The sequence below is a fragment of the Micrasema longulum genome, unplaced genomic scaffold (assembly GCF_059751315.1).
Source record: "Micrasema longulum isolate JH-2025_06_02 unplaced genomic scaffold, ASM5975131v1 h1tg000224l, whole genome shotgun sequence".
Lineage (NCBI taxonomy): Eukaryota > Metazoa > Arthropoda > Insecta > Trichoptera > Brachycentridae > Micrasema > Micrasema longulum.
In genome coordinates, this window is record NW_028277429.1 from 729,537 (window position 1) to 752,122 (window position 22,586).

Consider the following 22,586-nt stretch of genomic DNA (forward strand, 5'->3'; position numbering starts at 1 on the left):
AATCTTTATGTCTGCAATAAAAGAGGAATTGAATAATTTAGAGTATATACGTCTACTCTCAGATTGCATTATATATAAATATTACTAAATATCACTAAATAACAATAAATGATACACAAATATCACTTAAATCAGCAAATGGAAGAATTGAAGAAAAATAGATGTTCAAACATAGGCAAAATGGTGAATGTTACACAGTGTAAAGTGGCCACTTAAACCAGCCAATGACAGGTCATAAGCCCTGTAAAAATGCTTAGTCTTTCATATTCCCTTCTTCAAGGTATTCTCCATCCCTGTTGTAATTTGTTAATCTTAATCACCCCCGAGGGGGTGAAATCCAGTCTTTTGTCTACAACCTTTGGACAAACTCAAATATCGTAATATAAATATTTTTTGAAAGAATCATAATAAAGGAAATGTTTCATATAAAAAATAATTGGTAGGTACTTTAAAACAGTCGGTCTCGTGGAGTACTGGTCGGCGCGTTTGCCTACCATGCAAAAGATCTCAGGTTCGATTCCTGACATGAAATATTTATTTAAAAGAGTGTTTTTACACGAAAATATTTCATAGCCCATAGACCTGAAATGTGAGACTGATTATATTACCTTCATGTAACAAAAATGATCAAGATAAGCTGAGATTGATGTACCAATGCAGTGTTCTACGGAAAGCGAATGATGATGAATTTAAAACAAGATTTTATACTTTTGCCCATTTATGCTTAACTCTATGATTTTTATTTTGGAAACTGCCTGACAAGAAAACAAAAAAAATATTGCTGAATTTGTTCATGATGGATAAGTTAGTTCCGAAAGAATACAGACACATCAATTAGCAAAAATAAAGAATGGAACGGATAAATTTGGTATATCGATGCGCAGGTGGGATTTTTTCATTTTCATAAATAATGCGATATATTATGTAATAAAAAATGTAAACAAAAAATGGGAATATTTTTTTTTTTTTTTGAAATATAAAAAATCATGTTATTTCCCTTTGCATACAGATTTTTCTTCCCCTACATTCATACATCTTCTCGTTCATGCGTGCTAATTATTAACATGTCCATCTTCAAGTATTTGGTCATACCATGCCATTCTTGTTTTCTAAATCCTTCATTGTGAATCTTTTTAGCAGTGTTGAAACCATCTCTGGACTCCATTCTTGATTTTGGTGATGAAGCTTATCTCAGACTTACACAATACGATATTTGGCACCTATCATAGATAGTTTTATCACACATTCACATCAGATATTCAATTTTGACAGCATTCAGTCTTCAATGGCAATACTAATTTTAAGTTCACTTGAATACATTTTTTTTAAAAAGCAAGTAAGATAATTTTAGTGGTGATATTGCCCATGAGATGTTTTTTAGCTTATATTTAACCTTACCTTTGCAATCCAGTTAGAATTTGACATTGGCATAAAGATAAGACCATTAAAAAAATCCTCAAATGTAAAATTATTCATGATAAATCGAACCTAGAACAATAATTATTATCCAACACAATATCTTCAGAAAGTAAAAAAAGGGGTTATAATAAAATTCATTTATTTTGAATATTTTTTATTTACATATAAAATATGTACATGATTATATTAGATAATTGTTAACTACACGTTACTTTGAATTTCAGATCAAAGCTATAATATAAAAAAAGAAATTCATAATGCGATCATCTAAAATTCTGCGCTTTATGGCTTAAGCGCTAAGTATTCAAAATTTAAATAAATCTGTTATCTCATATTTTACAAAATGTTTAGTACAGTTCATAAAGAATTTAGTAAAAAAAATTAAATTTAAAATAGAAAAACTTCATGAAAATCACTTTGATATCATTAAAAAAATGAAGTAGGCCACTCAAATAAAATATTAACGCTGTGACATTTTAAAAACCCTTTTTTATATTGTTGTACTAAACATTTTGCTAAATAGATTTCGAACATTGCAATATATTACGTTATATCTTGTTACCACAACTGTTAATGACATAGAAAAACATCTGAAACTCTAACACGGATGAGTTTTAATTGTTTAGAACGAGAAAAAATATTTTGAAATTTATAGATTGATTTTAAGAGAATTTATAGAAACAAAAACCACAGAAAATTGGGGTTTATTATATCAATTTTGTGTCTATTATCAAAAAGGTAGGCGCAAATAACTGAATTACGAAACGGGAATTAATTTGCGGTAGAGTGCGTAGCAAACCTCTGACATGGAGTTTGCACTATATGGGACAATAACTTGACTGAATTTTTTTTTTTTTTTTTGATTAAACGTTACACAAATTTCCTTGTGAATTATCTAAACAATGAGGCCATTATAAATGGACACAGTACATTTTTATAGCATAAATTTAATATGCACTTAAGGACTAAATCATAACTCACGAAGAATCTCATAGAAACAATTGAATAAGACGTAACTTAAATAAATTTATGAATTGTATATTTATGTCTGAACGAAACAGTTGCAGTAATGGATATATTGTCAGTTTATTGCGAGAAGTCCTGTTTGTATAAAATTGAGTTACCAACATTCTTATTTAATTTAACATTATTATCCTCCCATTCTGCACCCAGTGAGCATAAGGCAGTGCATCGTTAAATTGAATATTGCTGTACAAAAAACCTTTAAAGTCAATACCTTACGTTCACCCTGCCAGGAATCGAACCCAGGACCTCAAAAATGGTAGGCGAACACGTGAACCACCACATAACAGGGCGGACTCATCTTCACTCGATAACCTTATTCAGGATTTTCACACGAGAGCAGCCATCGAGTCGAAAGCACCCGTCTAGGGTTCCCGTTCTATTTCACAACTGAATTCTTTATTCACCTGGCCACAGATAATCATTAAACACATTGCTTAAATTGTAATAGTCGCCAAGAGACTGAATCAATTAATGTTGTACTACGCATGCCATATTTTTAAGTAATTGTGTACATATTACCAGAATAAAGGATACAGTTTTGTGTGTTAAATAGAACCAGGATCCTAGACAACTGTTTAGTATCCTTTAGTGAGGAAAGGAAATCAAGTAAAGATTAGTCTGTCTACCATTCTTGATGTCCTGGGTTCGATTCCTAATGTTGAATTCATGATCTCTGGGCTGGCGGTGCTCAAAATGAGGCAACAATCATCTTCTCTAGATGTATATTACTAATGACCGCTGATAATTGGAATACTAATTCAGTACCCTATGCACTATTATGTGAGGATAGAGGAATGCTGATGATAATAACATGCCACCAGTCATTTCTTTATCAGGTAACAACAATTTTACAGTAAAAAAGAAAGTGTATTTTGGAAGATTACCAATAACACAGAGTGAGAAGTTAGAAATCTTTTATATTTATCAGTTATATAAGGTGATTTATTTTTTCATGTTTGAAATAAAGTTGAAAAACATTTTTATTAATTTAGTTAATGACTTCTTGCAAAAAACTAACAAATTTAATATGTACATACTCATTCTCACATTGTTTTATAATTTGAGTGACTAAAGATATAAATATATTATAAAAAAGGATACATTTTTTAATCGAATACAAAAGTTTAAGTTAGATATAATATAATATTATTAATAATCATAAAAAGTGATTGAACTAAGTCTTTTAATCTTGATAAACCACAGAGATGACTATTGAATAAGAATAATATTTCGATTATTACACACAAAATGGCCACCCATCTGAGTAGGTTTTTTTTAAAGCCGCTAAAGTGCGTCAAAGTTCAGATGTGATTATTATTTAAATTTTCTAATGACATTAACTAAAAAAATATGTTAAGAGTTATTATGAGCTCTTAAATTTGATATTTGATAGAAACACAATGGCATGTGACATTATTGGGAACTAATAACAAAGGGAGGTACTATTGAATAAAGTACCCGTATTTTGCACTGACACATAATAAATAGACTCATTATTTCTTACTAGACGCATCTCACGCATTGCCCTTGACAATTGGAAACAAAGAGATTGCAAATCACGATACACAAGCAAATATTTATGTAAGAAAAAGATATCCACATTTCAATAGTTCATATTTCTGAGAACACTTTTCCAATGTTTTGAAATTGTGAAAAATCTACTCTAAAATGTAATTTATTTAATAGGCAAAGTAAGCAGTTCACAATGGAGTCCTGGTTTTGATCCCCATGTATGGGAGCGAGGTATGGAATTGGAAAAACAAAGATGAAAGTAGGCTGAATGCTGTCAAATACTATCTTTCAGGCGAATGTGTAGTAAAACTAGATGCACAAATGTTTGTGCATTACGTAAGGCTTAAACAAGCATTAACGGCAATCAAGAAAGGAGGGCTGCAACAGTTTGGAGATGTAGAGCAAATGGATAGCGAAAGCAGGGCTAAAAGGATTTATGATGCGAAAATGAGGAAGGCCGAGCCGAACTGGATGACCAAATTCAACAAATACTTGAAGATGGACATGTCGAAGGTTGGAATAATCGCCGTGTGTGCATGAGATGTATGCTAAGACAAACGAAAGTGACGTTTTATCTTCTCGGTCCGTTCTCATGGGGAATTGGCGAGTTAAATTTTATTTAAGAATAAAATAATATATTTATATTCTGTTCTTCACAGTAGCATGCAATCAAAATATTTCCTCGCAATGGTATTTTTCTGTGTAGTGACATTTGGTTACTGCTGTTAGGAGGCAGAGGGCAACTACCCACAAATTGCAATGCATCGACTATGCGCTTTTAACGAGTCTATTTTATTACAAGTCGTTGGTATTTTGCACAAAATTTTGGAGTATCTATGGATGTTTCGTAAAATATAAAATTACAAAAGATAAATTACACAATTTCTAATCACAAATCGCGATGTTCTATGCGTTTATTAAGGAGTGGAAAATAAAATTTACGATCAAATTTATTCTACTCGAAATACTTCAAGGGGCATGAAAACAGTGATTTTTAAATAAAATTTGTAAGAGAAACATTAATATTAGTATGTATATTTTAAGGTTTTCATAAGAGATTGTATTTTTATTGAACACAACTTTGATTTATATTACTAAAACATCAATGAATACGATAATAAAGTAAAAAGATTGCATTCAGACATATTTTAAATAAAAGCAACGTTAATTATAAAAAAAAACTATTGGATCCATAACTTGTCTATCTTCAGAAGAATACAGCTGTGTATGAAATAGACCAGAATCCTGGACGAGTGATTTCAACCCGATGGATACTCTCAGGTAAAAATCCTGAAAAAATGAAGTCGAGTGGGGATAAGTCCGCCTCGTAGTGAAGTGGTTGGTGTGTTTGCCTACCATGCTGAGGTCCTAGGTTCGATTCCCGGGAGGTTCAACATAAAATGAGGTGTTTTTTACACTGCAATATTACACTGTCCCCGGACTGGCACCTGAAGCGTAAGACTGATCACTTTATCTTCCTGTAAAACATGATAGATACACTGCTCGCACATTACCAATGCAGTGCCCCAAGCACCATCAGATGCGGATTAGGGTTTAATGAAGGATTCATAGCTGGGTATTAGATATAAAAGTAGTTCAAACATTTAAAAATAAAAATGATTTCTTTAAAACCGTCTTTATTTTTGTTGAACTTAACATAGTTAGATTATGAAAAAAAAGACATATATATTTTTTAAATAATGATTAGGTACTACTTTGGCCTAAATATTGCAGGAGATACCAAAGTTAGATAAAAAAAAAAAACATTTATTTAATTTGATACGGAATGAGTTAAAATATATTTCAGAGTACGCAAGTAAATAAAAACTCAACACTTTTAACATTTATATCCACTCAACTGTTTTCATTTTGCTTCTTATAATTCAATTTACCTTATCAAGTTATAAATCATCCCGTTAATAATATGAAATCTCTTAACTGAAAATATTACTTTTACCTATTATCCGCCACTGTGTCTTTTGTAAGGCTTCAGACTATTTTAGTTTCAGCATATTAACTCAGGAAGTTGTGAAATTGGATCACTAAGTTATGTTGTGGAAAACAAATGAACATTGGGCAAAATAATGACATTTCAAGTAAAGATTCTAATTGAAAAAAATATTTGTGCTATTTAGGAGGCAAGCAATCTGATAGGTTAGGAACTAACACACATGTACAATAATATTAACTGTACGTCTTTTTTGGGGTATTAATATTTTATATGTACTGATTATATATTCTTGCGTGTTTATTAATGGTGCGTAATATATTTTAAGTTGATAAAATGCAAACATTAAAAAAATAAAAGTCAATCAAAACATATTTACAATTGCTAACTAAGTTTGCTATCTGACTTATATTAAAACTTACGTTATAAAAAAAGGTTTTAAAATTAGGAAAAAATAACAAATGGCTTAGAAGTAGTTAAGCTGTAACAGAAATAAATTTTCCAAAATTTTATAATATAATGTCATTTCAGAGCAATTTTTTGTGGAATAGATTACAAATTTCGAATCAAATTCCATTGTTTTAAATATTTTAACAAAAAAGTGTTGGAATGATAATTTGAATATTCAAGAATTAAAATCTAACTCCATTTTGATGGATCAAGTCCATAGAGCTATATCTAGAAATTACTAAATGGCTGACCAAAGTTTTGACTCATCTTAAGTGAAGTACATATGTACATATTTATGTGAAATATATATACACTATGGTTACTCGTTTTGGGAGTAAAGTTGTTGCGTCAATGTTTTAATTAGTCACGGAGCCGAGATACTGATAAGTTTCCTTGTGAAAACAGTTGTATAACAAGAGAAAACCAATAATTTTTATGAGTTAACCTTTAAGGAATTAAAAAGGAGTGCTTTTTTTAATACAATGGGTAATATAAATCAAAATTTCACATTTTTGAATATCGTCTATGGAACTGAACCATCAATTTGATTTTTACTATAGTCCTTAAAATATAGCTTGATTAAAATGACAGCTGCCAAACTAATGTCACTAATGTTGGGAAATTACTGATCATTGATCATGTACCGATCAAATCGATTTTATCAATTTTTTCATGCAAACATGAAACTCTGTTTCCGAAAATTGATATAAAAACCCAAAAACAAGCCTATTATAGAGTGTTTAAGACAATTATTCACCAAAAAAGAAGACATTTTAACTTTTTTCATGAACAACATCAAATTAATATTTTTTTATTCGATCAATTTGTCTCATCTCTAACGTTTTTGCAAAATGATGTAACGTCGTTTTTATATATTTGTGTTGATTTATTTGTATTAAAAAAATAAATTAACATGCCAGATATGAGTGATTTTTCGTGTGTCAATATAAATCACTCCGTAGATGTTACTACAAAGTTATGTCGTCATTTTTGCTGACAACTGTCATTCTAATCGAGGTATATTTTAAGGACTTTAGAAATTTAATCTGAATAGAAGCAGTTTTTGTTGTGGAAAATATTTGTTCTAAATTGATTCAAAATTATAATTAAAAAATATCAAGTAGGTACCTGAGATGATTTTAAGCGGGCCTTAAATTATTACCATGGTATCACTTAAAAGAAAATGTCAAAAGTTTCGTGATTTTAGGCTTACATTATCAATGCTGAAGCAAAAGTTCTGAAGCCTTAAGATGTAAGTTTGCTTCCCAACAAAACCGTTAAAAACAAGTGGTAAGGCAAAGTATGAAACCTTTATATCAGTGTGTTCTAGCAAGCGCAGTTGTCCCCGTCTCTCCCTCTGCTTCCTTCGTTTGCGTTCAGCTTGATCTGGTCGGGGAACTCGTTGTATAGCTCCACTTCTGTTTCTTGTGCGAGCGCGTTGCGCGCGATGGTCTGGAACGCCAACTCCACGTTCAGAGCTTCCTTGGCGCTCGTCTCGAAGTAAGGAATCCCGTTTTTGCTTTGACACCACTGCTGCGCGCGCTTCGCCGAAACCGTTCTGCTCTCCAAGTCCACTTTGTTCCCGAGGATGACGAAGGGGAAGTTCTCCGGGTCCCGGGGCGACGCCTGGATGAGGAACTCGTCTCTCCAACTCTCCAGAGACTTGAACGAGGTGGGGGCGGAAACGTCGAATACTAATACGCAACAATCCGCTCCCCTGTAGAAGGCGACTCCCAGCGACTGGAACCTCTCCTGCCCCGCTGTATCCCATATCTGCATGGTCACTACTCTGTCGTCGACCATCACTTCCTTCGTCAAAAAATCAGCTCCGATCGTAGCCTTGTACTGATTTGTAAACTTCTTGTTGACGAATTGGTTCATGAGCGATGTCTTCCCGACGCCACTGTCTCCCAATATTATCACTTTGAGCAAGGTCTTTTTTCTTGATGCCATTTTGCGACTCAATTTACTTGCGCTGATACGAAAATATAAAAGAAATAAGTCGTCTTTGTTTGTCGCTCGTCGATGACATAAAACGAAATTGATAAATGCGTCACCTGTTTGCGGTGTTGCCAGTTTCTAACTGAACTTTGCCTTCTATTCTAAAGTAAGAACTGCGTTCGACATAAAATTGAAAATAAATTATTATTACATTGAAAACTAAACAAAATTCTACAAAAACTCTAAAAAAATATTTTTTGGTAAATTGACGTCCAAAGAAGATTTAAATTCTGGTAAAGATTAATCAATCGTTTAAAAAATAGTTTGACGTCACTTTCCCTGATTTACGAGGAAAACATGTTTAATTTATAGCAAACCGATTTCCAAAAGATGCGCCTGCGCAGTGAATTACGCCAGCAAACATTTTTGGATAGGTTATGGGCGTATGTGAACGATAGTAATTTACATTTTTCACTCAAATAATGTTTTAATCGTACCGCGAAAGCTCGCAGCGGCTTCTGGCTGCGCTGTGATCTTCGTTGCGCTTTTTAATTTTTTCGATTCAGCCAGGTAATTCGCCCATTCTCCACACATGGATGAGTTTGACGTTCCGTTATCTGACATCCTTTCCGATTCAGTGTCAACTTTGCTTTATTTGCAGAATGGAGGAAAACTTGAGCCGCAGCGGAAGTCGGTCGAGTTCCGTGTGCGACCTGGAGAAAGACTTTAGTGATATGGAAATAATGAAGAAGTCCAGGAGAGGTGTTATACTGAGGACTCCGCCCGCCAGGAAGGCGAAGCGGGTCCGGTTCTTTAGGAATGGTGATAAATTTTACTCCGGTGTTGTGATACCAGTGCTAGCTGAACGTTATAGGTATTGGAAAATTGTGTTCTAAGTTTCGAGTGTTATGGTGTTAGTTTACGATGCGGTTTTACATTCGCCGGTTTTCATTTTCAGGTCTTTTGACAGTCTAACAGCTGATTTAACCAGAGTATTGGTTGACAATGTTACTCTGCCGAGTGGAGTTAGGACGATTTATTCTATCGACGGCAAAAAGGTACGTTTTACTTTCGATTTCTTATTTTTTATTTTATATTTTACCAACAATTGGTACAACCGTACCTAACCATTAACAAGTACAAATCAGTCTATACAATTTGGAATGGAATTTAGAAAGTAACTGGCGCTTGCATATTTATCTGTTTATTTTTTCTACTTGATTGGCCAAATGAAAATCGTGCCTTGAAATTGGACAACTCTGCTTACATTTGCACTTTTATGATTTTAGAATTTTTTTTTGAGCACAATATTGTTGGCAGAAATTTGATACTCTCAACCTTTATTTATTACAACAGAGGGAAAACTTGAGAAGTGAATGTAGAAATCTAGTCCCTCTAGAATATATAAATCTAGTCCCTCTAGAATATAGAAATCTAGTTCCTCTAGAATATAGAAATCTAGTCCCTCTAGAATATAGAAATCTAGTCCCCCTAGAAATCCCTCTCTGTTGAAATAAATTTAAATATGAATAACTCCCTAGGGAGGAAATCTAGCCAGTCTGCAAGCATTTGGACATACTCAAACATTGTTGAATTAACTACCTGGTAAAAGAAGAAGTATAACAATTGGAAAATGGTTTTCAAGCGTTGCCTAGTAGGTGATTTGGTTCAGCAGGATGAATATCACCCACGTGATGGAGGTTTCAGCTCTTTTACATCACAAAAGTCAACAAATGGAAGAGTTGAGGAAATGTGGATGTTCAAACATGGGCAGAATGGTGAATGTTACACAGTGTGTAAAGTGGCCACTTATACTAGCCAACGACAGGTCATAAGCCCTGTAAATGCCTAGACTTCCATATTCCCTTCTCAAAAATGTTTTCCCTCTCTGTTGAAATAAATTTAAATAGAAATCTAGGCATTTACAGAGCTTATGACCCGTCGTTGGCTGGTTTAAGTGGCCACTTTACACCCCAACGTTTACCATTCTGCTTATGTTTAAACATTAACATTTTTTCAACTCTTCCATATGTTGACTTTTGTCAAGTAAACAGCTGAAACCTTTGTAGATGTAGGTGAGACTCATGTGGCTGAATTATCTCACTATACTTCTTTGTATACCAGTTAATTTAATCAAGAGTGTTTTGAGTATGTCCAAATGTTTGTAGACAGGCTGGATTGCACTTCCCGGGGAGTTATTAAGATCCAAATTTATCGCAACAGAGGAAAAACATTTTTGAGAGAGGGAATATGGAAGTTTATACATTTACCGTGTTTATGTACTGTCATTGGCTGGTTTAACCCTTTCGCTCCTGAGATATTTTTCAAAATTTTCTTTCCTCTCCTTTTTTTGGACCATCTCTCCACTTCGGATACTGGAGCTATCATATAAAAAATATGTTATGTTCTAAGTGGCCAGTAACATGAACAATCGTTGTGGCCAGGATCTAACAGAATATGGAAAACGATTTTAATTTTTGGTCGTACCCACACAAACGTGTTGGCGGGGAGCGAAAGGGTTAAGTGGCTACTTTAATCGCGGATCGGTTTCCTCAAATAAAAACCAATTCGGGATTTGAAAAAAATGAAATTGTTTACTGTTTGTTGTAGTTTAATTTTATTAAAAATATAACGACAATAAAATACTTCAACAATAAAATTGTAATTTATTTATTTATGCTTTATTAAGTTAGTTCATAACATCTTAAGAACTAATATAAACTTTTCATAACATTACAATTTTTTTATAAAAATTTCTCAGTAACATATTTTTTCAAATTAATTTGAAATATTTCAATCTTTTCTATCTCCTCTATTTCTTCAGGCAACTCATTGTACAGCTTTAATCCCTTGTACAATGAATTTTAGGATTCTGTTTTTCTCCTCATTGGTAATCTTATCTTTTTTTATCCCATGTTTCATATGTATGACATTGCTGGTTAAATTTTATTATTGTTTTTATTTTATTCATCCCCTTAATTATTTTATCTATAAAAATTGCTTTATTATATTTCATTTGCTGCTTTACTGTGATCAAGCCAATTTCTTTGTGCATTCTTTCCACAGTAGAATAGATATTTCTTTTGAGTATAATCCTCATTGCCTTATTTTGAAGAATTTGTATATTTTGAATTTCTCCTTCATTTCATAAAAAAAAGAATAGAAGAACAGTAATTTATGCGTGGACATATGATGATGATAATGTAGACTATTCACCATCCCTATCATATTGTCAGTGTTACTGCAGAACCGCGTAACCATCAATTGAATTTTTTGGCAGGGAACTGTTAATATATTATAATGGTCATAAGCCCTGTAAATGCCTAGACTTCCATATTCCCTTATTAAAGGTATTCTCCATCTCTGTTGTAATTTGTTAATCTTAATGACTCCCGAGGGGGTGAAATCCAGTCTTTTGTCTACAAACATTTGGACAAACTCAAATATTGTAATGAAACCAACTGGTCCAAGAAAAAGTTTAAAAATTGGAAAATTGTTTTCAGGCGTTGCCTAGTATGTGAAACAATTCAGTCAGATGAATCTCTTCTCAGCAATAAAGGTTTCAGCTCTTTAACTTCACTAAAATCAACAAATGGAAGAATTAAAGATATATGGATATTCAAACATAGGCAAAATGGTGAATGTTACACAGTGTGTAAAGTGGCCACTTAAACCAGCCGTTGACAGGTCATAAGCCCTGTAGATAGATGCCTAGACTTCTATATTACCTTCTCTTAAATGTTCTTCATCTCTGTTGTAATATTAACTTTTCTAATCATGCTGAAAGTATGCAGTACCATGGAATAAACTCTCTTAAAAATCAAAGAATAATGTTGGACCAGTTATTTTTATTCAAATTAATAAATAATAAAATTGATTCTCCTAACCTACTAGAAAGACTTCCATTCCGTGTGCCATCTAGACCGACAAGACAAAATCTATTGTTTTACACTGAAAACGCGTCAACAAACTATTTTAAACAATCTACAATACCTAGTATATGCGACCAATATAACAATATATTTACCGAGGCTGATATTTTTTGTGACAATGTATGTAAATTTAGGTAAAAAATTATAGAAATTTTGAGAGAAGCAGACATTTAACATTATTATAATATAATTTTTTTTCATTTTGTTTCTTTTACATTTATTATATTGAACATAATTTAAATTATTGTATTAAGTGTAAACAATTTTTTTGCTGTGTGCATGAGTTTCTTACACTAATATACAAAGAAATTGGCAATATATGTGTACATACTGTTTGTTTACCTAATAAAATAAATAAATAAATAAATAAATAAATATGTTAATATAAACAGCTCCCCAGGGAGTTAAATCCAGTCCTTGTTTACGAAAATTTGGACAAACTCAAAATATTGACGAATATTTACTGTTCAAGTTTACAAACGTAGAGAAATCTACTGTCAGTAAATCTACTTATGCGGATATCGGTTTCGTCTTTAATAACTTATTATACATGATATTAAAATTATATTTTACTCCTTATTGTAGTCATTTACTGTAAATAATACCTCTGTATAATACGATAATTTGCAATGATGTATTAATAGCAGTGAATCACACTGCCATACATTGCTGATAACAGTACAATTATTCTATGGTCACACATCACCTAGGTTTTTATGTTCGTTTGACACTGACCAATATTATACTTAAACTGAGAATTGAATCAGTGAAATTGAAAATTTTATCAATTCCACTTATGCAATGCAATGACACACTTTACTTTCATGATTGTATGATAATAATAACAGCAATTAAGTATTATTACTGGCAGATAATTTTATTTAATTTATTTCGAAAGTTAGTTTACATTACATTATTTATATATCGATTGTCCAGTTGTTAAAACAAGTCTAAAAAAAAGGTATTTACTCGTGTCAAGTAGTCATTTTGTCTTATCCGATTCAATGCTAGTTCAACTTTATCACTGCAACAATCATATCTCAATATATTATTCTAGCAATTCAGTACTGAATCGTCTACATGCGCTGGGTAATAAACATTCGGATTTAGGTGACATATTTTTATTGAAATTTCCAGCTTATTAACAATTACTTGTAAAACATTTTAGTGTGGAATCAATATTTTAATTATGTTCTTTCTAAGTAAGCATTGAAAAAGTTGTTACTGTACATACTCCACTGTAAATACTTATGTATGTATGTAATGTAAAAGATACTTGTACCGTTAATTCTTGAAAAATAAAATACTCTGATAATGGCAAAATGCCATAAAAAAAATATTTACCTGAAAAGAAGTTTGTTATCATTCAGTTCTTCCCGTTGGTCCATCCATGGCAAGCAAACCGGAAATCTTCCATAGCTCTCACATCAGGTCGATTCATATGAACTAGTGACGTCATTCGAAGTAGTCAGTTTTTATTATTTTTTTCTTACATCTTCAGTAAACTTTGCCGTACAATTTAATGCTCTAATTTTTACATTTATTGTATCCAATTTCCCTTAGAGCTGAAGGTGATAACCTGTTCTAAGGAGAACTGTGTAGTGTTTTAATTTTTTCTCTGCCCACAATATGTAATTCAATTTTTTTCTATACTAATATGCTTCAGCTAGATTTAGATTATTTTTTAAAAAATTGATTGAAAAAATGCAATTAACTCAGAAGGAGACAAAACGAAGATGTTTATATTTGAATTTTATTCAATGATAGCAGGAAGGCATTTTGTCTCTAGAATAGTTTTATTTTATTTTATTTATTATACGGCACAAGTGCCTTTTACAATATAAAATATAATTAGTTAGTTAGATAAACAAAAATTAAAAACTTAAAAATAATATTAAAACATGGGTATAAAAAGAATAATAACAAGAAATATATATACATATATATATATATATACATGTATGTATGTCAGCATACAAAATATATAAAAAATATAAAATGAATAAACATCACATCATTAGCATAATTACCTTTTGCAAATAATTTGTTAATCGTTACTATAGAACATCATGAAATATTTGTAAAGAGATGATTTGAATTCACAGAGACTCGAGTTAAAAATGTCGATATGAGAGGTACATTAGTTTCCTAGTCTGTATATACACAGTATAGGTGAGTGACAAATTAGTTTGAGAAGGGTGACAATAATATGGACTAATTTGTCTAGTTCTACGTATTGGTATATCAATATTTATAAAATCCAGGAGTTCGCAACAATCAAATTTAGAATTTATGATTTTATATAAAAATATTAGGTCAGTTATTTTCCTCCGATCCTCCAGAGTTGGTAAATTCAAAAAGTTCAACTAAGACATGTAGTTAATTTGTTCTATAGGAATATGCAGTTTGAAAATAATGAATTAAAAAAATTTCATCGGATTCTTTCAACATTATTCATATGAATTTTGTAAAAAAGGGACCATATAGTAGAGTTGTACTCTAATTGGCTTCTTACCTTACTTCTTAACTGATTCTAAATCCTTTATGGTTCTAAGAATGAAACCCAAAGTTTTCATTCTTTTAGAAGTAATGTGGTTAATGTGGCTTTTGATGAATACATACTAGAATTATTGTAAGGAAACCTGGGATTCTGGGTATTATAATAGACAAAAATGTAATTAGTTGTATTGGTGTCTCTACATGTTGTGAAAGTATATTAAATCTTATGTGTTGAATCCATCCTACAATATTAGTGAAATTCAATACAACGTGGGTTTATTCCTCTATGGATACGTGTCTCCTATCAATCATTTTCGTTAAGTAACATTTACGTAGAAATTTGCACAGATGTTTGAAGATAGACTTTCACGTGTAGGCGAATACCTCCTACTATCCGCTAAGCTAAGCTCATTCGGTATGCAAATGTTCATATTACAATGTGCCTTAATTTGACCTCATTATTGAATATGATTCAGATAATTTTCCATACTCACCGGTAACTTGATAATAAGTCTACTAATTTCAAATCATTTCCTTTTCCGCTCCCAGTGATGCATAGGGCACTACATTGAAACATCAAATGCAGTGTATCTCGAAGGTGAGGGGATCAGTCTTGCACTTTTGCTCCCAGTTCAGGAACAAAGAAACATAGAGTACCTTGGACCTTTTCAGCTCGGGCGTTCGTTCAAATATACACAAATTTAAAGATTTTTTTACTCTCGTACAATAAATCGCAGAGTTGATTTTTTGATTACTGGAACTCCTAAGTACGTCTCTATTTTTTTTTATATGTCGGTAATCATCATTACACAGAAAAGTTTGTTTTTAATTTTGACAACTGGCTTCTGGCTGGTTTGGTTTTTTTGGGAGCGAATTCCTGCCATTCTTATAAATGATATGTAAGCCAAGTTTTAAACATATTCATAGTCCTTAAAATATAGCTTGATTAGAATGACAGTTGTCAGAAAAAGTGACGACATAACTTTGTAGTAACGTCTAAGGAGTGGTTTATATTGACACATGAAAAATCATTAGTATCTGGCATGTTAATTTATTTATTTAATACAATACTTGACATAAAAATCAACACAATTATATAAAATCAGCTTTAAAACTAATAAAAACTAAAATAAACCCAATTATTAAAGACGTTCTTACAAGGTTACGTCATTTTGCAAAAATGTCAGAGATGGGACAAATTGATCAATGTAAATCGATCGAATAAAAAATAGTTCATTTGTTGTTGTTCATGAATAAAAGTATATTTAATGTCTTATTTTTTAGTAAATAATTGTCTGAAAGACACAATAATAGGCTTGTGTTTGCGTGTTTATATCAATTTTTGGAAACAGAGTTTCATGATTGCATGAAAAAACTGATAAAATCGATTTGATCGGTACATGATCAGTGATAAGTAATTTCCTATCACCAGTGACAGTAGTTTGGCAGCTGTCATTTTAATCAAGCTGTATTTTAAGGACTATAGTGAAATTAAATTGATATATCCGTGCCTTAGAGGAAAAAGAAGTCCACATTTAGCAACTTTGAAATAAAAATGTAGAAATTATCACAATAGCCCATTTTAAATGTGAATAAAACACCGAAGTCCACTTACGTCATAAAAATGATTTTTTAAGTTGAAATAAAAATCTGAAGTCCACTTTGTTTTAATGCAAAAAACGTCATTAGCCCCAGATATGCTATTTTGATATGTACAGGTAAACGTTGTTTTACTCCAGGGTTCCATTCCGAGAGACACGGGCGTGGAATAAACACAAATATAATATAAGATATAAGGTTAGGTTGCATGTCAAAATTTTAAGAACAATGTAACATGTTTATTAAATATAAATTCTATGTATATTCAAAATAAATTAAAATGTATTTAATAAATACAGTTTCAATTTGTTTACAAAATCAATAAAATTTCTTGATACAAATAATAAATTTTTTATAATCAATACTAACTCACCAGTTCGTCCGTACTAAATTAAATCAGCACATTTTTTTGAAAAAAGCATCCAATTTCATTTGCTTTGATTGTTGCTTCCTTTCTTGCAGAATCATAGCATAAAAAATATGATCTGCTTGGTTTAATAACAATACATGTGCCAGCCAGGATTTATAGACGGTACCACCTGTTTCATGTACCAATAAGTAAAACATCGTATGTTAAAAATGCTTTTTTTCGTAGGACTTTTTCAATGTACAATACAAAATTTAAAAATATAGATTACACAAACATCACTCTGTCAGATTTAAAATTTACACTTAAAATGTATTATGTAACTTAGTAGACATTTTAATAATAAATATGTACATCTCCCTTCCCCTCCTTATCCTCTCTTCAAGCATTTTTGTCCTTATCCCGCCCAATTTATAGTAACTTAATGTTCTTAAAATAAATATTAAAAAATCTTTGATTATTGAGTACATGAAAATAACATTTTTAAATGTATAAATTGTATGTATTTATTTGATATGTAATATATTTTCTTTACTAACTTTGTATACTATGTGGAAATCTGTTATTAGTTCTGAGTTTATACACTATATCTGTTTGTTTACTAAAAATATGTATGTAGAACTGTTGATTTCCCAAATAAAATAAAATAAATAAATACCTTTTTATTTTTCTTAAAAACAAAACGAAAATTAACTTGGAAACAATTACACACGCACAATAGGCCGCTTGCGTACACAGTAATAGAATAAAACAACGTGCAAAATTGTGTCTGTTATTAGAATCGCGGCACCTACTGTCGTCTGGTGTCAGCCGAACCGGCACAAAACGACGTTTACCTGTAGTTTTATTATTATAGTAAGATTTTTTCTACATTAAAAGTTCTTGATAGATTGAAATTGTCTCATTTGGTTCAAAAGTTATGATTTTTTAGAAATAGCACAATCACAAAATCTTGTTTCCTGAACATTTAGTTTAATGTGACTCCCGTGGTTTATCCTTTAAGGTACAGATATTTTGCACGAATGCAGCCCTGTTATAAATGAAAAACTTAAGTAACATGGGTACATTTTATGTATTAATATGCATTGCATTATTACTATAATCATTATACTATGTTATCCTTTAATTTGCACGTTTTTTCATTTCAATTTTCTAATTCAAAAGCAATGTTGCCAATCTGATAAAACCTTTTGCTTACTTTGTTTTTTAAATCGGTGTTGCCACAGCCCTGGGTTCAAGTATGCTGATATCTAATACACAAGTACCCACCTAGTTTGTTTGTTGCAAACATTCTACCGTTATATTGCAATATATGCATTATTTATCACCATAACCTACTTCTGATGTTCGTACTGTTTACCTGTCTTGTGTACTACACATTTTACATGTATAGACAAAGAACGTCATGTGCACTGTTCATGATGCATAAAATCAGTGTTATGTTTTACACATTTTGTCTAGTTGAGTTAATTTGCAACTGGAAGGTCATGTTTTGTCTGATAAGAAATGTTTAAATACGAATGTTAATTAAACTAGAACGTATTAAAAATAATAAATTAGTCACATCATTAAAATCAATAAGTACTTTAATTTTATGGCACAATAATATATATCGTTAATGGAAATTTGAAATGCTTTCATTATTAACAATTTATTTTTATAATTTATTTCACATAAAACTTTATATTTTTTTCTTTTCTTTACTATTGATTAATTTACATTATTTTATATTATGTTCTAGTACACAATAAATAAATATAATATTATAGATAATATTGTATGGATATTTTTAAATTTATTTTTATTTTGTAAATGTATTGCATAAAATTAGTATACATATTTAATAACAATAGGGAATCTATATAAAACTAATTAATAGAAAACGGAGTGTTCTCTGTTTATGATAGTCTCCATCTAACATGGCTCAGCCTGTTCTAAGATGGAGATTTTTTTATCTTTTAGAGCATAAGTAGTTCTATACTAATATAACAATAACAAAATACTAAAACTGATTAATTATAAATGCCTAGCTAATCGAATGTAAGAAATATAAAGTATATATATGTGTCAAGAATACATGTTACTTAAACACGAATAATATAGTATAATATATAATAAAAAATAAATATGAAGTAATGAAATACATAAAAATAAAAATAGTATGTGTACCAATTATATAAAGTAGGTACTTCGTTTTTTGATCAACATATATTTTTCAAAAAAATCTCTCGCTACACTGTTTATATGTGCAGTTATTTTTATTTTAAAATTTGTTTTACATTTTGAGTCTTTTATATTTGGCAATAAATCATCAAAATTTTTGGAGCGATTACATTATATTGCTTTTTACCAAAGGCGGTTGATACAAATGGGACACAGTTAATTTGTGTTGCTGAACGAGTGTTTATATTTTGATGGGTTCTTTTGACCTCACTTAATTTATCATAAAATTTAAGTAGTAGGCACCTCACAAACAATTGTCTTACATCCAATGTCTTTAACTCAGCGAATAGATCTTCCGTTGGATACCTCGAGAGTTTTTTGAGAATGATCTTATCCACTTTTGTGCTATTTTCACTGGTTCAAGGATTGAACGAGAGCAACCTCCCCAAGCTTACTTGCAATATGATAGTTTGCTTTGGCAAAAAGCAAAGTAAATTTGTCTCATAAGTTAAGCATTCAAGATATTTCTTAGGCTTTTATAAATGTATGCTAATTTCCATATTTGCTTGGATATTTCTACAATTTGATCTTTCCAGCTTAGTTTAGAATCTATTATGACCCCTAAGTATTTATTGAATTTACTTGTTCTAAATTTTCACATTTGCACAACGTATTAAAGTATAAGATAAAACCATAGAATTAAGATATTCCATATTTCGTACTCAAAATGTTTTCCATCTCTGTTGCAACAAATTTAGATCTAAATTTAAATTATTCGACTATTCAATCATTTAACTTCTGCTAAAATCCAAAAGAATTTATGAGCTATGAAATTTACTCTTGAGCATTCATTCAAAAGTATGTCAAATGCACTCATCATTATAATGTGAATAATAAACGCAATACATATCATATGCATAGAAAGCAATAAAAGTAATTGTATATGTATAATTTTTCAATATTGTATTATGGACAGCGGTTATATTCGTCGTAACTTTTCTTTTCCACATTCATTATAATTTCAATGCATTGAATTCATTTCTCCGCACGTCTTTATTACTAAAGATTATTTTTAATATTCTGCTACAAAGAAGGTAATCAGTGCTAAAATAATTAGTGAAAGTCGTTAATGGGCAATGACGAAGTTCTGTGGTTTTTAAACTAAGCCAAAAAAATTTTTTGTACAATTTTATGTATCGTATTATAATTTTTTATAGATTTGTATACTTGAATTTTATTATATATAAATATTTATGTATTTTACTCGGTGAGTTCTGCTGATTGTTCAGTTGAGTTACCGTTAATTGGATATCTATCGGGACTGTCTTATCATTGGTTGATTCGAAAGAACTAGTGATGTCGTTAAAAATAGTTTGTTTTTATTAAATAATTGTCGGCCTCGTGGTGTAATGGTCAGCGCGATTGCCTGCCATGCGAGAGGTCTCGGGTTTGATTCCCGACGTGGTTGATATGGAATATTTATTTAAAAGGATGTTTTCACACCAGAATATTTTCATAGTTCCTGGACTGGTACCTGAAGCGTAAGACTGATCATCTTACCTTAATGTAACAAATAAAAAATGATCAAAATATTCTGTGGTTGGTGTACCAATGCAGTGCCCTATGCAGTCGGCTATCGTAGACTATCGTAGACTGTTACATGCTAGGAAATTCGGGCCTTGCTTTATCGGCCCTGCGAGACTTTCTGTTTTCTCAGAAAGCATTTTTTTTTTTTACTGTATGTTAGTTTTTTTTTTATACCACTATTGCCATCTAGCGGCCGACCTGTGTAACGTAAAACATTTTTTTTTTCTAATATTCGAACCATTACGATCTCAAATCAACTCGCTCATGAAACTTTTTGCTTTGGGAGTACATGTACTAAAATAAAATTTCACCACCGGGCTAAATAAGCCCGTACAGGATAGACACAATCAATCATTTCTAGAGTAATAATCTATAGATTTTTTTTCATGCATTTTCAAGAAACTTCGCCGTACAATTTAATGTTTTAATTTTTACTACACTTAAGAATACATTTTTTATATCCAATTTTCCTGTAGGGCTGAACTTCCTCATTACTGCATTTCTAGATCATTTTTGTTATATGGAAGTTAGGGTGATCACCAGTCCAGGAGCATTTAACTGCCTACGGAACTGCCGCTGAACAGTAATGCAGGAATCGCCCCTTTGAAAAATCCCCTCGACTACAAACGCAGTGCTCAGCCGACCACTGTTCCATGGCTACTAAAGATGTCCAGGCGTGGGCTCTGAAACGCGCCTATCCCCACCAACCCCCAGCACCTACTCTCTCAACAGTACATTTTGCCGCTCCCTGTACAATGCGGCTTAAAATTGTGAGAAAAGTGGGATATACATATAACTCAATTTCGGTTATAGTGTGATTCGGTCACTTAGCCTTTTACCTCCAATATATAGAGCAATAATGAACTGTAAATTAACAGTACAATGGACTTCATATTTGCATAGGAATTTATACCACCAACTGAATACCAGCACTTACTAATAAAATATTCTTATCACAGTCCTTAGGAAATCTGTGTCGGGTAAATAAAAACATACATAACTAACGTCACTAAATAATTCATGTCTACCGGTTCCGAGACGTACCCACCTGTCTCTTCATCACGTCACTCACTACATTAAGTCTCCCTTCCCGGTGATGTGTGGCCAGTACACATTGCATCTAATAACTTTAATATCTCCATTAATATAATAAATGATGGGTTGAAATTTTCGGTATTCCTTCGTTACACATTTACATATCGGTAAAAATGTTTTTTTTTTATCAAATAATTAATGCTTACTGGAAACATAAAAAGCATTTTGTCAAAAATCGGAGGTATCACCGATACAACAGAAAGTTTACCAGTGTGTCGCATGTTGCGTTCGTAGTAAAAGAGTAATCCTAATATATAATTGTCTCGCACACTCTTTACGTCTCACTCTCGATAATACGGGTATATTTGAGTGCGATAGAGATAATTTTTATGCGTCACACGCGCGAACAGCAAATTTTCTTGTACTTCTCCCTGACGCCCGTTAGCTGCGTTAGTATTAGTAGTTCCTCGGCTATAGTCGGTGGCGGTTCTTTTGCGCGCACTGAGAGCATGAATGAATGTTTTTAGTAATTAGATTAAAAATATCATCACTTTTGACTTCAACTATAAATAATTGAAGCAATTGCCGATGAATATTACACTTTTACGATTTAAATCTCTCATTTTTTGCGTGTGTAGTGACTACACAGCACCGTAACGCGGGAAAGTTTTTAGGACGGTAAGGGAAAGGTTAACATTGCGGCACCCGTTGTTTAGTACTTCAGATGCTTGCCTTACACACGCATTTGATTCAGGTTTGATTCCCGGTGAGATCACAATAAAATGTTATTTTTCTCAAGCCTGGGCGTGTGGTGTATTTAACCACTGTAACTCTTGTCCTTCTGTATTGTTGTCCCATCAAAGGGACATGTAGGACTATACGATATCTACCGAGCGCCCGATGTAATCAACTCCAAGGTGGGACGCTTGAGGTGGGCTGGCCATACTATTAGAATGGACAACAAAAACCGCTTAAAACTCCCTGAAATGAATACGATCTTTAAAACTAGACAAAGAGACTAGACTAGAAAAAGAGGGGAGGCACTTGCAAGAGAGTGACAGAAAAAGAATGTTCAAATACTTATTTATCAAAATTGTCTGTGACTGCA

General features: G+C 31.7%; 2 protein-coding genes across 2 annotated transcripts in view; one reads left to right on the forward strand and one right to left on the reverse strand.

Annotated features, from left to right (window-relative positions):
* Positions 1-5,115: 5,115 nt before the first annotated feature.
* Positions 5,116-8,411, reverse strand: Rab7 (RAS oncogene family member Rab7). Its single transcript, XM_088243676.1, has 2 exons — positions 7,665-8,411; positions 5,116-5,247 (listed from the first exon to the last, which is right to left on the reverse strand). The coding sequence occupies exon 1, from the start codon at positions 8,306-8,308 to the stop codon at positions 7,682-7,684; it is 627 nt and encodes a 208-aa protein (XP_088099802.1). The 5' UTR covers positions 8,309-8,411; the 3' UTR covers positions 5,116-5,247; positions 7,665-7,681.
* Positions 8,412-8,701: 290 nt separating this feature from the next.
* LOC148283545 (serine/threonine-protein kinase GA29083) overlaps positions 8,702-22,586 on the forward strand; it is a 29,917-nt gene continuing 16,032 nt past the window's right edge. The window contains exons 1-3 of the mRNA XM_088243675.1: positions 8,702-8,866; positions 8,958-9,170; positions 9,255-9,354. Coding sequence (XP_088099801.1) covers positions 8,959-9,170; positions 9,255-9,354 — 312 coding nt within the window. The 5' untranslated portion in view covers positions 8,702-8,866; position 8,958. The remainder of the gene's footprint in view (positions 8,867-8,957; positions 9,171-9,254; positions 9,355-22,586) is intronic.